Source organism: Ceratina calcarata, unplaced genomic scaffold (assembly GCF_001652005.2).
Source record: "Ceratina calcarata isolate Rehan_Ccalc_2016 unplaced genomic scaffold, ASM165200v1 scaffold110.2, whole genome shotgun sequence".
In the NCBI taxonomy this organism is placed as follows: Eukaryota; Metazoa; Arthropoda; class Insecta; order Hymenoptera; family Apidae; genus Ceratina; species Ceratina calcarata.
Window position 1 is genome coordinate 401,424 of NW_017131915.1, and position 17,440 is coordinate 418,863.

Below are 17,440 nucleotides of genomic sequence, written 5' to 3' on the forward strand. Positions count from 1 at the left end.
TTAAAATTTATTTTAAACGCATTATTCTCGTACCTGTCTATATTCTTTTTACCAATCGTGAATGAGAATATGTGTAGGTGTGTGGGATGAAACAAAGGGGAACCAGGACACCGGACTCGTGCCAGACAAGGAAGAACCTCGCCGAGGGAACGAGGAGGGGCAGGAAACGTGGTGAAGCACAGCGATGGGACTAACTCGATTAACATTTCAGAAATGCGCGATGAATCCGAACACCCTTAACACCAGAAACTGTCGACGGGAGTAAAATGATTAGTCAGCAATTTCCCACCCTGAAAATTGTATAAACTCGCTGTGATGCGTTTTTGAAAATCGTTCGTGATGAAAAAAGTTCTGCATCGACTCTGAACAAAATGCTAGCATGTCTTCATTCGTTCGAGTCACGTATTTCTCGCGGACCTTCCGTTTTGATCGATGTTTTAATTATCGGTGGTTTTAGATTGATTTTTGTTTACGGAATTTATAAGATTGCAGGAACAAATGAACTAACCCACAGATACAACGAGTAAAATAAATTATTTTTTGAAGTACCAAGGAACGACAACAAACATTGGAATGTCAGCTGATTTGAATATCAATCCTGACAGGCGAAGGGGCACTTTGGATATGAAAATACTACTAGTGTTTACGAGTACCCACGTATGTCCAACAAACTTTATTTATGTTGCGCACCGTGTGTCCTTCAACAGGCTAAGGCTTAAGTTAAGTCGTCGTATTTTAAGTCTCACGTCTCAACCTATTAATAAAGCCAATCCTATTACGAAGAGGATCAACCAATCGAAAGAGTCTCGTGAATCCTTATAAATATAAAAATCCAGTACCGTCTCGTTTTACCCAACCACGGAAGATACGCATATCGTAAAACATATTCGGAACGTTCGCACTATTCATGAGTGCATCGTTCCCATCGCTAGGAAGCGAGAGAGTGGCCCGACAGGGTGGTCGGATCGGCGAGAAGCACGGCAGCGATTCGACGCGTATTACCGCTGAGCACATATACAGACATACCTCGGGTCGGGCAATACGATCTTCTTGCTGGCACGGGCTGCCGGTGTGCTCTTGCTCTTCTCCATGGCCATCAGGTAGCTGACGTCGGCCAGCACCGCCTCGAGGTCCGCCATTTTCCTGGGCGCTCGCTAAATCTCGTCGACGGGATTCCGAAAACACTCGGGCTGACTCACCCTGTAGCTGTATCACCTCGGTGACTACAAAACCTCCGGTTATCACCGCCCCGCCGCCGCGTACACACACGCGTCGCGTTCCTCTTTTCTCACTGTCGCGCCTCCGGGGACGACGACGACGACGACGACGACGACGACGACGCGATCGACGCCGACATTCTGATCGAGCGACCGTAACCGTTCCGTTCGCGATGTGTCCTGACAGCTACGCGGCTTCTCGGGGATCAGCGGCTCTCGCGGGCTCCTTCGCCGACTCTCTCCCTATCCGAACTGTTGAACGAGGTTAACGACACTCCCTTTTAGGCACGCACACCAAACTGTGTATACCTGGTCACACACTAACCGCCGCGACTGGACGTCTTCGTGTTCACGCGGCCGACGCGACCACGTCAATCGCCGACGTGCTCATCGCGGGCGAACCAACTAAATCGTCGACGGGTTTACGGATTTACGTGCGGGCGGACTACGCGGTTTCGCACGCGATCTCATGCGCATCGGACGCGAACAATCCTCCACGAGTGCTTGCTGCTTACTGACTGATGACACTGACGGGCCTGCCGCGGTGCCCCCCTCGAGCCCACGCGCACTTGCGCGCTGATTGGCCGACCGCTTCCCGTCGGGGAGAATGCTAGCGCTGTCTACCGCGCGAACCGCGAATTTAATTTTATTTCAAATGATCCCCTCATCAATAACGCAGATTTCTTTTATCATTAGGATTTTCCTTATGTATAATAATGTACTTAACATTCGTTAACGCGATTGAGGTGTTGTTTCATTTTAATACTTTTATGAAGAATTATTTCAAATTGCAAACATTTCAAATAACATCAAATTTAATAGAATAAATTTATATTCAAGTTTCGTAGACGTATACAATTTTTATGGAGATAGAAGAGAACGTATTTGAAGTTTTGCAAAATCGATCGTCACTTCGTATTTTGTAGGCTTTGTAAAAATCTAGCCTCAAATTTTTTTATGTAATACATAAAATGTGTATATAATTTAATATACGTAATTTTAGTAAGATATCATGATTTGATCAGTAAATAGATTGTAAAGTATCGAGAACGAGTTTCTAGGTTACAATACAGAAAATTAAATTCTACTTGCAATGGTAAGTGTGTGTCGTTAAATTTTAGTTTTAAATCTAAAGATTCATGCTGATATTTTACAAATTATAAAAAGTATTGGAATTCTCTCACTGAATTTTCTATTGTTGATTTAATAATATAATCTCGCGTAACGTTATAAACGTACGTTGCCAACAGTATCGATGAAATTGAAGCTGTCAAAAATGATGGAAGTAGGGCCTACAAGTAGCACAAAATCAGAACGAGTTCACATTGACGAAAACGTAACTATCACCAAACAAATGTATGCAAAATCAGCTTTAAGTAAAATTAGAAGAATAGAAAGAGGAATTTTTATTCTGATGCATCAAATAGAAATTGTCTACTAGAATATCATTTGTTTCAATGCAAAGTGATATCGATTTGAAATCAATTGTTGCATCAATACATATATCTTAGACTGCGTTGATGGGATTTTAGCTGATAAATTACTTTTAGAGACGTCGAGCAAGATATTCTTTGCGTGTGTTACACGGAGACGTTTGACTTTCTGGCGGCAGGCCTGACAGATGGCTCCATCAAATTGTATAAATGCATCAGCGGGGAAGTTTCAGAATTGCGTGACATGGAAACGGTGCAACAGCCGAGTCCAACGACTGCGATTAAGCACAGGCCCCTTCGAAAATCTTATCCAGTCACACGTACCCTCATTGCAACCTGTTAGTATTCGATCGAAATACCAGGAATGGGGAATTTTTTGCCTATGAAATATAGTTTTTCTGAGATAGTGGAAGCATCGACTTTCCAAACAATTACATATGACGTAAAACATACGAATTTTGTATAAAGGAACAATGTTTGTTTGTTTGTATGTTAACGAAAATGATAAAAACGATAGAAGTATTTACAACGAAATTTGAACACTAACTTGAATGTCATATATTTGTTTATAAAACAGAAAACATTGCTATGAACCAATAAAACAGCACTATTTAATATAGAAGTACAATCTCCAAAATTGCACATAAGTGAATAGGTGCAGTAATTTGAGCCGAACATTGATGGGTAAATGAGTCAGTCAATCAGAAAGTTATCCGTTAAGTAGTTTTTGTACATAAGAACCAAATTGATACTTCATATTTTCCAAGACAAGTCAAGAAATTGGGGGAAAAGCATTTAACTCTCTTTCACTCCTTTAGAGACGGAAATTAAACTATTCTAGAAATTGAATTTTAAACATTGTACTAATAATTAATGCTTCATTGGAAAAAGAATATTTTTCTGCTAATATATGTGCAGATGCTAGTGGCTGCGTGAAGTGCTGGCATTACCCAACATTGCAATGTCTCTACACCATACGAGAGAAGAGGCAGACGTTAGGTTTGGCTTATCATGCCCACCTGCCGAAATTTGTTACTACAGGCGACGATGCAAAGCTTGTCCTATACGATGAAGAGACCAAAATACAAGAGCGAGTCTTCCAGGCAAGGTGGGTGTGTTAAAATAACATTCGATGATACCATGCAATTCGATAGTTTAATAAAAGCATTGAAAATAGTTATGTGATATCGGTTCCGGTTCTTGAAACAGTCTAAATTTTGAAGCAGTCTAAGTTAAAATCGTCTAATAGATAGGCCTAGAAAAGTTATAAGTTTAATGCAAAAAAATAGAAAATCACCTTGATAAATCATGATAAAGAAGAGTTAACAAAAAATTTACTATAATCACAAAAGCTTTCTTGAAATCATATTATATCTGATAAAAACATTTTCAATCAGACTGCTAATATAATAACAAAGTAATCTCTACTGATCACGATTCGTGGTTCACCCTGTACAACCGATATAATAACTATTCTGAAGAACAAAACCAATTTTGCGTTGTACACTGCAATCTAACGTGGTCCATTGAAGTGTTTCGGATTAAAGTCTTGAAGACTGAAGACTCCAATGTCACCTTGGTCTTGTTAAGCGTGATTGCAGCACAATTTTTGATCAAGACTAACTGCTCGCGATCGTTTCGAATCAAATAAACTCGCACCAGGTGTCCGCGATAGATTTTCCCTAGTTAAATAGAACAGCATAATCGCCGTGGTTTTCTTCACGATTACATCTAGGCCGACGTGAGACAGTTTCGTCTAAAAATATAACGCGATTCGAAAAAAATCGTCCTATCTTAAACGGTCCGCTGCTTCCAGCGAGCGGTCTCTGACGAAAAATGATTCTCACGGTTATTACGTTTTACTTCCATGTCAGAATTAAAACGTATTTGCGGAACAAATGTAACGTCGGCTTTGTTTGATTGACGATAGCTTGCGGAATATTTACCGACAAATCCCGAGATTCACCGCGGTATTGTTTACGATACCCGACATTTAAAAAACGTTAGTTCGTGCACAAACGTCGAATTAATTGATTCAACTCTCGGTATTTACAAAAGAAAAAGATATGACATCCGGCGGTTTCAACGAATTCGCTGTAAAAGTCCTCGTGGAGGTATTGAATCACTGACGTATTTCATAATATTTTAATGAATAATTCGTTACGAAGGCACGTGAAGGTATACAAGTTCGGGATCGAGGGGACGAAGCGGGGTAAGCCTATAATTCAGGCAGTGTTGCTTATCATATTTCTATTTGCGTTCACTTCTGCTGCGGTTACTCCCGCTGTTTTATTATTTACAAACGGATCCACCATCGACGATCTTAAAACATAAATCCTCGTTCATTTACAAATCCGTCCACTGACGCGAACAGCTAATTAAGAATAGCTTCCTTTACCTCGTTCGGATTCATACAATTTTAATTTACACAACTCGTCGAACTTCGCACTCTCTCTTGTTTTCTTTTTTTTTTTTTACTTACAGCAAATCTCTTCTAAGCGCGATACAAACTAACATGTAAATAGTTCTCTTTGTTCTTTTCTCATCTATTTCCGTTTAGCGATTCATTGGAAGTTATGGACGGTCACAAATCGAGAGTGTTCAGCGCCTGCTTCAACCCGAAATCGGCCCATGAGCTGATCAGCGCCGGTTGGGACAATACCATTCAGTTCTGGGATACTAGGCAACCGTACGCGCTCAGGCGAATATCGGGCGTTCACATGTGCGGCGATGGCCTCGACATCAGCAAGAATGGAAGAGAGGTATCAGGTGTCACGTTTCATTCAGAATTCCAAATCAACTGTCTCATCTCAACAGACTTTCTCACGCGGCGAATGTATAAAAATTGTGGAAACCCGGCTCCTTGTTTTAATACATTTTTCATCGTCACTCTTTTATTTAACCAATTATGAAATTCACAGTAAAATTGTGTAACTCAATTCTTCTGCAATTACTGTGTGACATTTATAGTAATTGAAGTCACTGGATTTCAAATTGGTTCGATAAAAATTTTCAGAACGTGGTATAGAGAACTTTTAATACGTTTATTGATGGGTCAGCTTGTTTCCTTTGAATAGATTATCGATTCGACAAACTTTATTTAATAATACGCAATTTATTGCATTTCAGTGAAATGTACCTAATAATCAAGATTTTCTGGAATTCGTTTCTAAAAATTGTAAATGTGGAAAGCAAACAATCTCGTTCATTAGGTGTTTTCAAGCTCGAAATACATGGCATAGAAAAACTTGAAACAGGGCAGTGTGTTAGCTTCAAAACTTCGTAACAACGTTTTCTTTATAAACTATGTAAAAGTTTTGTTGTACATAAATCGATGTTTTATCAATATTGTATAAAAATATTAAAGTATATTCAAATTTTTGACACTTTCTGAAGAATTGATTTCATGCGGTTTAGAATTCATTTTAAATTCAGTAAAAGTTATTCACAATTTTTATCAACAATTAGGCAGTAATGTCATATATAAAAAATCTTTTAAATCACCAATAAAATAATTATATAACGATTTCCATTAAGTTAAAAGCATCATATTAAATAAAATCAGAGTTTTATCAAAATTCTTTCTGGAGTCAAACTGACCCAAATTCGAGTGAAATGAAACAGGAGTCGATTGTGCAATATAGGTTTACACAGGGAATTATTATTAAAAGAATACGCGTCCTAATTTTTCGCTTAGGAATTATATATATAGACGGTCCAGTGATTCTTGTATTTAACTAACAGTTAATCGCGAACAGATCTTAGCCTGCTCCTGGCAAAGGGAAAACCCTATCCAATTATGGGATTATCGTACCGGAAAGTTGCTCGTTTCCCTCGAGCCCGACAGCTACTCTTCCATGCTCTACTGTGGCAAGTACGTGTCGAACATGTTTCTCGCTTGCGGCGGCTGTGACATCAATCTCTTCAGGGTAATCGATTTGCGATCACACGCGGTGAGTTTTGTTCTTTCAATCTCCGTCTTTCGTTTAATTTTCAACGAAAAATTCCCGCGCTCAACACAAATCCAGAAACATTTTATTCGATACAACTTATTTTTCTATCGGAATGAAAAATGAGTTGGCTAGAATCTCAAACTCCGTTTTGTACAACTATGATGGAAAAGAAAATGATTGATCTTATTTATGAAAATTTACATTCTACCCTTTCGAACCTTTAAGAATAGAAAGATATTTACTTGAAAATAATGTTCAAATTCTTATTTCTGGAAGATATCCAAAAAAATGTTTCTACATTCGCATTAGGTTTTATACAGACGATGAGGTTCTCTTTACAGACACTGGCGATGATCAGAAATTTAAGGGGCGGGACGTACGGCATGGACGTCGGCCCAGTGAACCCGAAACACGCGAAGAAAACAAGGACCCTTTCGATCGTGCCGCAGCTCGCGTTCTGCGCCGGCAGACGGCTGTACGAAATAGATGCTCAACCGGCTTGATGACCGACTTTCTTCTTCGGTTTCTTGATGCGATATAATACGTGTACGCAAAATATGTACGCGCACTCGAGAAATAAACTCTTCCACAAAAACGAGTCTTTGATCGACGCCTGCGGTGCAACTGGTATCAGACATAAAAAATGGCAATTCGAACAGTGTTTGACTCATTTATTATACAGTTCTTCGTTACGCGGATAATTTAGGAAGAAAGAAAACTTCTCGCTTTCATGCCGGGACGTTGTAGAAATTGTATACAAATTATTCGAAGATGATTGCCTGTACAAATTCCGTAAGAAATAAATGGAGCGACGAGCGATTCAATTCTGAATTTCGACGTTGTAAAGCACAGAGCGTTTGGCGATGTAACACCTTTCTTTTTATTCTAATTTAACATGTTACAGTTTGTTTTGTTTTTTTTTTCTTATTTCTTCTTTTAATAGCGTTCGCTTTCGGGATCGTTCCTCGCCGTCGGTTGGTGATAATACTTCGTCCGAGGGACGAGGCACCGATTAGAATTAACGTTACGAGAAAAATTATTCTGCAAAATTATCTCCGTAATAAAATATATTTCTACACACACACAATCGTCGCGGTGCACCTTTATCAAAAAACGAGCCTCGCATTCATCATCATTATCATCATCATCATCATCAATATCAGGGGAAGTAGTATAAAATTGGTCGACATGGCAAAAAACGCAAACGAGAACGAACGACATCCGATGATATGTTTAAGAACGACGAACGCTGATACCGAGCGGTGTATGTATACATATATATATATATATTTTTTGTTCATTATACTTTCCGAAATTGCGATGTCACGGTAAAATCTTCGATAGGCAATCGTCGTCACTGGTCGATAAAAAAAGGGAGAAAAGTAAAGAGTGGGAGAAGAAGAACGCAGGAAAGACGTCACGATAGATGCGAAAACGAAAACTGTGAAAACGAGACGGACGAAGAGAGGAGAGAGGACTGCGGGTTCGCACGACGATGCTTTACACATGATATACAAAGTGATGAGTAAAAATGGGATAGAAGAATCCATAACGATTGGTCGAACGAATCGTTCGAACGATTCGAAGTCGGGCTTCATCCAGGAAATAATGGGAGGGGAGGAAGGGTTTTCCTTTGCTACTTTCGTCTTCTCGCATACTGTGCACCATCCTAATCACATTGTTCGCTCTAAAATACTAAATACAGTACAGCTAAACGTTACACGCCGCCGTTTCCGAGGTGTCCATTTCTTTTTCTCTTTTTTTTTGCTTGCTTTTCTTTCGCATAGAATCTCTTCATCTCGGGGCGCGTTTCGGCGATCGCAACGTAAGTAAGCAACGTAAAAGAGGGAGTCAGCGCAGATCAGTACTATTACCTTTCGCGGGGCTCGGACCTTTCGTTCACAGCCTGACCGAGTCCGACGCGAAATCATGCATTCACGATCAGATGCGTGGGGCACGCTGGCTCCGACTTTTGCGCGGCGACGCCCCGCGATACGCACAGACAAAATTACACATCACGTTTGATTCCAAGCCCATTAGGTCACTATTTTAAATCCGACGACACGCCGTAGGAATAACAGTGTTGCGTCCGCGTCATCCTAGAATTGTTGCATTTCCAGCTTAAAAAATAATTGAACTAATTAAGAGCAGGCCAAGACACGTCTGACGAAGAAGGAACATAAAAACGTTGAAGGACCTTTGAACGTGCCTTATTATTACAAATATTATGTATAATTAGACGTTGACGGTAGGACAAGGCACTTGTATCTTTTCGACACATAGAAGACCTATCATTCTTGCTGTTCGTTTCCATTTCTTCTTTTTTTTTGTTGCTTTCGTTTATTTTTAAACAAACTGCTTCTCATTGGCAGTAAATGTAAAAATACTATTTGCTAGGTGAATACATAATGATAAATAGTGTAATGATGTAACATCTCTACCTAAATTTTGGGCAAAAATATAATTTCGCAAGCGATCCATCGGGCAGCTATCCAACGCCGTAAGCTGTGGGACAATAAATATACCGATCCCATTACCGAATTAAATAAATCACGTAAATTTCATCGAACGGAGATACTAAAAAACTAGCGAACACAAATATATATATATACATGTACATATATATATATATATATCACACGGACAAATTTTACGCGTTCGAACACGAGAAGCTCGTACGGACCGTGGCGTTTACTTAGAACAAGCATCGAAAAAATACGGGTGCTCTGCCTTATCGTTCCAGAGCATAGTTTACAAGGACATTCTTTCTCTCTCTCGCGAAACAGTAAAATTGTACATACATCGAAGATGGTGGGAAGCGGATTCTTATTTATAAAATCATGTCCCCGTCGATTATACCGAGCTCGAGAGGAGGACCCGATCCTCGTGACTCGTTGGCATCAAATAGAGATCACACAGTTTCATATCGTGGCCACGACAGACACATACCCAATTGCATTCAGGTACGCGCGCTCATCAGGATTCGACTGATCGAAATCACGTGTAGATAGAAACAAGAAACCGAGATAAAGAGGAAAGAAAGTGAGAAACAACACGACCGAAATGAAACGGTTCCTCTTTACATGGTGTTGTAAACCGGACTGCTGTGCCTAGGCCTGACCTGCAGCCTGGCCAAAGGATGCGTTCTGCCGTGCTGTTGCTGTTTCTTGCTAGCTGCCACGATGCCGGGAACCGGCGGCCTGCCAGGCGCTTCCGGCGTCGCCTCGGCGAACAGGGGCGATGAGGAGTGATTATTGATCAGGATCGGCGCGGACCTTCTACTATATTCGGGCGTGGTCTTCGCGGATTTGTTGTGCTGCGAGTCGATCGGCTCCCAGTCTTTGTCTTTGTGCACGCGCAGCTGAATCTCCGTCGATTTTCTGTCCTTCACGTCGGCCGGCTTCACCTCGTACTTCTCGACCAGAACCCTGACCGATCGGTCTTCCAAGCCGTTGTCCTGCGCGGCTCCTGCCGACGACGACGAAGACGTCGACGACGACGAGGATGAGGACGAGGATGAGGACGACGACTCGCTTGGCGATTTCTCTTTCTCTTTGGTTTCGGACGGGGCTTGAATCTTCGACTCGTTGTGAGGGATCACCGGCGACGATGGCAAACTGCGGATCTTCACGTCCCTCTTCGGTCGTCCGACGGCGATCGGCGAATCGTTCTCGAAACTGTTCTCCGGACTCTTCTCCAGCTTGGTCTTCGCCTCGAACTCCTTCTTGAGATTCTGTACAATGCCGGAGGTACTCCGCGGGCACTCGGCCTCCGGCGAATCGTCCACGGACAGGCAACGTTTGCTGAACATCGACTTGTTGCTCAGATTCTCCAGGACCATCTTGTGATGCTTCACGGAGGAACACTGGGTGGTGTTGACCACGCACGGACTCGAGGTTTCGCTCTCCGACCTGCAGGACCTTAACGACGACGGTAGGTCTGTATCCGAGGAGAGGGATGACGAGGCCGGCGCACTCGTCGACAGTCTGCCAATTTGACGAATCGACGCCGGCGAGATATCGATTCCTCTGATGGGACTCGGGGTGTTCCTAACAGCATCAACTTTTAAATTATGTTCCTGGCTAGGCGACGAGTCCCTTCTTCGCGGCGTGGGCGAAGCCGTATGGTGCAGGAGCACCGGATTGTACGATTCCTCCTCCGCGGGCAATCTGTCCTTCTCCTCGGCGTCGGAGTTCTGCGTGCACACGCGTTTCACCGTCCCAGACGTGGTGTTCTCTTCAAGCTTCTGCTTCGTGCGTTTCACGGTACCCGGATGCCACGGTATTTCCTCTTTATCATAAGGGAAAAGGCCGCTGGAGCCGAGGAAGTCCGGGGGACGCATGTCGTACGAGCCCCAGGAACTGTTCCTCGACGGTAGCGTCGCCCAGGAACTATGCACCGAATTGTCGAGGACCACGGCACTGTCGTAACTGCTCCAGGAGCTCTGCCGGCTCGGCGAGTCCCTCGTAACCGGTTCTCCGTGCCTCTCCTCGCGGTCGAACACCCGGTCGACCTGCGTGCTGAACGGGTCACCCTCCTTCCTGGCTCGCCGCGGCAACGTGCCAGGGTATACCGTCGTCGTGCTCGTCGCGGCGCACTCACTTTCCGCACTCACTTCCCCGTTAGGCTTAGCGTTACTACACGAATTGGTACACGTTGCATCGGTCGATGCAGCCCAGACTAGACATTCACTATTACTACCGGTATCCGCCTTCTTCCGTTGCTTCTCGCCAGGATCCCAAACCTCCTGCTTAATGGACAACGTTTCGGTAGGTTGTTGCAAGTCGAGTCCATTCTCGTTGACACCGGAGACTGGACTCTGCGGCAGTGGTTTCCCGTCGGAGTCCGAACTCGGAGAAGACGGTTTGCTACTCACTGCCTCGAACTGGTTCGTCAGGTTCAGCACTAAACCTTTCCTTCTCTGACCCTGAGTTTCTAACTTGCTGACGCGCTTCTTCACGCTCGGCGTGTCCGGGGAGGGTCCTGGAAGGTGGACGATCTGATTCTGTGACACGCTGTAGGATTCCGTCCTCTGTCCGTTATCGCATGGCATCAGCACGTTCCGAGGCATACCGGTCTTCTGGTCTACAGAACGGAGGAGATCTTCCCTCGTTACTTCCGTGTTCCCTGTCTTATCGATGCTCTCAAGAGACTGCGATAGGGGAACTGTAAAGTAAATACCGATTATTGCTTGAAATTCATAGAGAAAAACATGTTATAATTTTCGATGAGATAAAATAAACAGTGACGTACCAGAAGGCAACATGATTTCGCTGATTTTCACGTTCGGCGACCAACTCTTCGGCCTCTGGCTGCTCTTCTTCAGTTCGAATCCCGAAACAGACTGCAATCCGTTGTCCACATTGTCAGATTTCTCCTCTTTCTTCGACTGATCCTTCACCGAGGTAGGAGATTTCAAGTTCGTGTCTGATTTCGACCTCTGAAGCTTTTCCTTGTTCTTCATCGCGTCGAGTATACCTTGATAGGTTTCCAATTGCAGCAGGAAGTTGTTGTTAGGTTTGATACAATTCCGTTTGTCCTTGACGTGCTTCCACGCCTGGGAGAAGTCCCAATTGTACGCTTTCATTGCGTACGCGATCACCACAGAGGCCGACCTCGACACTCCCATTTTACAGTGCACCAGCACCTTCGAACCTTCCTTCTTCGCCTTCGTGATATATTTGAACGTGTCGTCCCAATGCTTCAGTAGATCGGTCTTCTCATCGTCGTAAACGCGTACGTTCAAGTACGTAAACATCCCGGGGAAGAAGTTGTCGATCTCCCGTGTTACGTTCAGGATATGCTTGACACTGTAACAAATAATAGGCATCAAGTACTAGGAATCACATTGCAATATCCTAAATAATATTTATATTAATATATTTGTTATGGCTTTATGTATTATATTAAATATACTATTTCATACAGCGATATATTGGGTTGTTTGGAAAGTTCATTCCGATTTCTATAGATGAAAGCAGCGCATTCAAATTTTTATTTATTGATTTATTGAATTATATACGTGCTATTCTATTTCACAACCTTTTTCAATCTTTCATGCAATTTGAAAATTCTATCCCTAAAAATAGTGCAAAATATACATTTACACCATTCGATTCTGTATATTTACTTTCCAGAGAACCGAGACAAAATTAGTTATGTTCAGTTTAAGGTATATTGCAGGACACTCCTTATTTTATTTAGAATAATCATTGTTTGGAATAAAATTGTTAAAAATTCCAAACGCAGTAATTACGATTCTTATTTCACTCCATAAGAATTACTTTATTAAATATCGTCATAATCTCACTGAATAATGACTTTTTCTAAGAAAATATCACCTTTTAGGACATATACCTTGTTTTAAATCATTCTGATACTCCTAGATTTGTTCTAATCCACCCATAAAAAATCGGGAGCAGACTTTCCGGAAGACCCAATATTATAGATCATTCGTTGAAGATTCTTCTGTAGCAGTTTGTCAAAAGATAAACTTACCCATTCTTCTGGAGCTCCTCCAAGTTGCTCGCGTTCCACTCGCTTCCTAGGTAAACGTGGTCAAATATTTCAGTCGGCGCATCCATCTGACCCAGAATGGTGAGCATCTCCTGATCGATGAACGACTTGAACTCCCCGAGGTCCATATCGAGGTCTTCTTCGAGACGGCCTCGAATATACTTCGACGTTACCTCGTCGAGATCCACGGACATCATGATCTCTTTCAACGTCGATCGGATCACGCGTTCAGTCTCGTCCCTTTCTCTGGGTCTGCCGCAAACACAATTCAAAAAATAAAATTACACACATACGAAAACACAGATTTCAGTGTCATTATAATTTGAGTTCATTTATTTGAGAATTTATTTATCTATGCAAGACTGAAACAACTCTTGGAATCAATCTTGAAATCTACTTAAGAACGACCGAATACCCTGCTGCGAGCTCGACGTTTCAAACAGATGGCGGACAGAGGCAAAAACTGGAAATAATTGAAGGATAGCGATAAAGGCGTGTCCGTGTGCTAAGCTATCATCAAGAACGAGAGTTGTACATCAACGAACCATCGGCTTTGGCAGAACACCAAGTTAAACTCGCGGTAACAGCTGTTCGTTTCCCTCGTTCAAACCCAAAGTAATCCATTCAAACTGCCAGATTTTAAATATTCTTTTTGTAAATACAATATTAAAATACTTGATTCCACTGGTAGAAATCGAAAATTAATAAAAGAATCTCAGTTATATAATGTAATTGCGATTCGATTAGAGGTCGGATAGACAAAATTGAATTCGCAATTGGTACTACTTACTTGTTGCGTACGCTGTCCGGCGACGGTGGTCTCCGAGACTCCAGATTGTCCATGGCGTGCCACTCGTTGAGACACGAGCGATCACTCTCGATTCGTTGCTCATAGTAACTGACCCAATCGTGCGACAAGCCACCCAGGAAGTAGTTCTGTTCGCGTGCCTTGCTCGACACCTTGTGCAACGTCTGCAAGGCCGACCTGTAGCCAGAAATCAACCAATTTAACAAAATTGCAGGACAGATAAATACGTCGAAAGTGTTTGGAAGGTCGAGCCACTTCGGCCACTCAATAGTTTAAACTGACTTAAATTGCATGAAAAACGATTAACGACTTAAGTTCAATCAGAGAAAAAATGCATTTAGACGATGCCCGAGAAATAGTTTTCTATTTAAGTTTTAGAAAATAAATTCCATGAGAGACTAAGAAAAACTTTTTTCCAAAGTAATGCTCAAGTGGCAGGAAAAGCAATTCAGAGGTATAGAAAAAATGATAGAACTCCTGAAGCTCTCGGGAAGTTTTCTCAAAAAGAAACTTCCCACCGGTGAGGCAAAGCTTGGACTGAATAATGAAAGAGGTAGATCGGTCAAAGGGAACCCCGTATCTGAAACCACTTCCGTTTGCACGGAAAAGGAAACACTTGGTCGCGTTTCCTACTGCAACGATACCAATCTTCGTATATCGGCTCACGACAAATGCTACTCGTATCGTCGATTGTTATGGCAACATTATGCGTTGCAGTTCTCCGTGGAAAGTTCCGCATAAACGCGAGACACTGTCAATACTCTGAAGCAACGGTCGTACTGTCAAGAATATTGTTTCAGCCAACAATAAACTCAAGAAACTGAATACACGTCGCTGAAATTATGGTTTTGAATTGCGAGACTTATCCAACGAAAGATCGTATTTTAATGACTGAATACATTAGTGAGAATATTATACGCTTGTGTTAGGAACTTCATTTCCATTTGACAGACGTCAAAGGAAGTTAGAGTGTTAAAGCTTGAAACACTGTTCAAAGCTAATCGCAAATATTATACAGTGACTCACTGATTTACTTTTTCCCCTTTACTACGGATGCATTTATTTTTATTGTAAATGTATTGATAAGAATTCGAACAATTATTCATTGCAACACGAGTGTAAATTTCATAGTAAACAGTATTAAATTTATTCTTGTGTGGCAATGAATTATATTTAGAATGTACAGCGAAATATTAATAATTATATAAAAACAGAATGCAGCTTTAAAAAAGAGGAAAAAATATACTGCTTTCTTTTCCTATTTATTTTTCAATAGTATTACTATAATTATGAACATAATAAATACTATGAAATTTGCTCATTGATTTATTTGTATGGAAACAGTATATTGTTTCCATTTTCATAGTATTTACTACGAAATTTCCTAAACCAGCCAGTCGCTTATACAAGAAATTGTAACGCTGAAGAGCACTTTCGAACGTATTCAAATCGATGAATATTTTATTCTTGATCCCGCACGAAGGACTCCGAAGTCGTTACTCTTCAGCTTTCAACTTTCAACCTGGCACGTAGATATTCGAGACGTGGCATAGATTGAAGACTCGAGGAGTTGTTCCAGAAAGTGAAAGTGTAAAGGATAATAATTTACCATGCGAGCGGCCCGTAATTTACGATAATTAAGAGCGCACCGAGGCCGAAAAGAATAGGTAGGTGTCCCGTAAATCGGCCGCCAGTTAGCGAATCTTTATCGTAACGATCGATAATGTGACCCTTCCACCGGCGAAGGATATTTGCATCGTTATCGTCGTTATTAACTCCCAGTCTGGGAACAATTTTTTGAGTCAAGGTCGTGTAACAATAGCGTACGTAAAAAACCAAGATGTGAAAGTATCGTCGAAGGTCTATCCTCAATCGACTAAATTGTCACACCTCATTAATTATTGATTATAACCAGCATCTCTGATCTCTATACAATCAAACAACATTTAATTTCGTGCAATTAAAAATGACAGGAATGATGAAGCTGAAGATAACCACAGCAACTTTTCCCTAAAAATGATTAAAATCATGCAATCAAACACTTCTGATAAATGTTCGGTCATTTCCTTATTTCTTTAGATTCACGGTTAAACTGATGAAGGGTACTTGAATGTCTAGTTAAAGGAATATCAATCCGTGAAGACTGGAGGCGCGGTCTGTTTTTTGCGGTGGTAAGGTAACAACGCACTGACAAATACGTTTCGAACGACGTCGGACTACCTCGATAAGTAGAGAAGCCTTGGTTGCCGTTATTATCATCGTTCGACCGTGAACAGGCCTGAAATAGGGCAAAAACCGCCGTGTTTAAAGGGAAGTCCCTACTCGTTTCCCGTTTATATTCAATCCTAGAACGACCAGAATTCCTAAACATTTTCCATGAACTTTATCTACAATTCTACAAAAATACAAATTTTATTGGAATCAAGCATCAGCGAATAAATTATTGAAAGATTAACACAGCAGTTTCTGGAAACCAATTAGATATCAAAGTCGATAGCTATCTTAAGACTATAATTTCGATACCGTAGAATGTTAAGGTGTATCTACCGGCTGCTACATACGTGTAGCATATTTGAATTGCGATATGAATTGTGTCATAAAATAAACATTAAACAATCTCCTAGGAGCAAGATTAGTGGGCCAGATTCCCCTTCCATGTTTACCCAGTATATGAAATAAGCCAGTTTTATAGTCTTAAACGGTATCGTGGCTGATATAAATTTAAAATTATCACCCTGATAAGTCTATTACTCTAAATAAACTGATTTATGAATAAAAGAAAGAGAACTTCGTTTAGAATGTTAAAAATGAAAATTTGCATTTACTGTTAACCCGTACACATATTTACATTATTAAAAACCAGTTTTTTTTCGTCATTAATTGCATGTAAATTTATTTCATTTCATGTAAAACGTTATATTAATTACAAATCCACGGTCTACTTCGATTCAATTATTCTGTTTATATATTCACTTTGTAATTTAAAAATATTCAGAGATTTCACATCGCTCGTATCTTCTTCATTTTCATATTTAATTGCTTGTAAAAGATAGGTGAAGAGTTTAATTACAACGTGCTAGACTCTCGATCTTGTAAGACAGCAATATAATATTAGATAAAAATCAAATATGACTAAACCGCAATTACAGTTTTCCGCTTCGCGTACATGGAATCGAGACACACATTAAGAGGAGGCTGAATTCCACTATTATTCGCGAGCACGGAACTCTCGGAGATTTCGAGAAATTTCAACGACCTGACGTAACGCGGTGATCGGTTATTCGGCAGTAAAACGGCGGAAATCTCTTAGGCAACTGTTAAGTAACTCCTTCGACAGCAATCAGCAGTTTTTCGAGACGAACGACACGCCTCGGGGCGAGAACGTTACGCTCGATCGACAAAAATTTATCACGGTTCTCTTCTATCTCGTAACCATCAGCAGCAGCTGCTTTTATAGCGGAAGTGTACTAACAGAGTATTTATGCAGTTTAAATAAAAATTATACATCAACGA

At 41.2% G+C, this 17,440-nt stretch overlaps 3 protein-coding genes across 9 annotated transcripts in view; 1 reads left to right on the forward strand and 2 right to left on the reverse strand.

Annotated features, from left to right (window-relative positions):
* The window catches only part of Gprk1 (G protein-coupled receptor kinase 1), a 48,342-nt gene extending 47,203 nt beyond the window's left edge, over window positions 1-1,139 (reverse strand). For 2 of the 3 annotated variants that reach the window (XM_026810796.1, XM_026810798.1), the window contains exon 1: window positions 1,027-1,098. Coding sequence is in view for 1 of the 3 variants with exons in the window: in XM_018019612.2 (XP_017875101.1) it covers window positions 1,027-1,139 (113 nt within the window). In the remaining 2 variants the exon portion in view is untranslated. Of the gene's footprint in view, window positions 1-1,026 lie in introns of all 3 variants that reach the window. The other variant, XM_018019612.2, reaches the window with a different exon arrangement.
* A 1,081-nt stretch (window positions 1,140-2,220) lies between these two features.
* LOC108621977 (putative WD repeat-containing protein alr2800) lies at window positions 2,221-7,106 on the forward strand. Its single transcript, XM_026810843.1, has 6 exons — window positions 2,221-2,573; window positions 2,768-2,988; window positions 3,569-3,758; window positions 5,211-5,412; window positions 6,409-6,612; window positions 6,945-7,106. Exons 1-6 carry the CDS (start codon window positions 2,473-2,475, stop codon window positions 7,104-7,106), a joined length of 1,080 nt encoding a protein of 359 aa, XP_026666644.1. The 5' UTR covers window positions 2,221-2,472.
* Window positions 4,884-17,440, reverse strand: part of LOC108621953 (Protein phosphatase Slingshot) — an 88,788-nt gene continuing 76,231 nt past the window's right edge. For all 5 annotated transcript variants that reach the window (XM_018019564.2, XM_018019570.2, XM_018019587.2 and 2 more), the window contains 4 exons: window positions 13,910-14,104; window positions 13,102-13,371; window positions 11,857-12,413; window positions 4,884-11,769 (listed from right to left, as the gene is read on the reverse strand). In XM_018019564.2, the coding sequence (XP_017875053.1) occupies window positions 9,683-11,769; window positions 11,857-12,413; window positions 13,102-13,371; window positions 13,910-14,104 (3,109 nt within the window). In that variant the 3' untranslated portion in view covers window positions 4,884-9,682. The remainder of the gene's footprint in view (window positions 11,770-11,856; window positions 12,414-13,101; window positions 13,372-13,909; window positions 14,105-17,440) is intronic.

Excerpts from the sequence above, each read along its gene's own strand:
- LOC108621977 (XM_026810843.1), top strand. The coding sequence starts at position 2,473 with ATGAAATTGAAGCTGTCAAAAATGATGGAAGTAGGGCCTACAAGTAGC. Across the intron at positions 2,989-3,568 it reads ACGTACCCTCATTGCAACCT|ATGCTAGTGGCTGCGTGAAG; the intron begins GTTAGTATTCGA and ends ATATATGTGCAG. Across the intron at positions 6,613-6,944 it reads GATCACACGCGGTGAGTTTT|ACACTGGCGATGATCAGAAA; the intron begins GTTCTTTCAATC and ends TTCTCTTTACAG.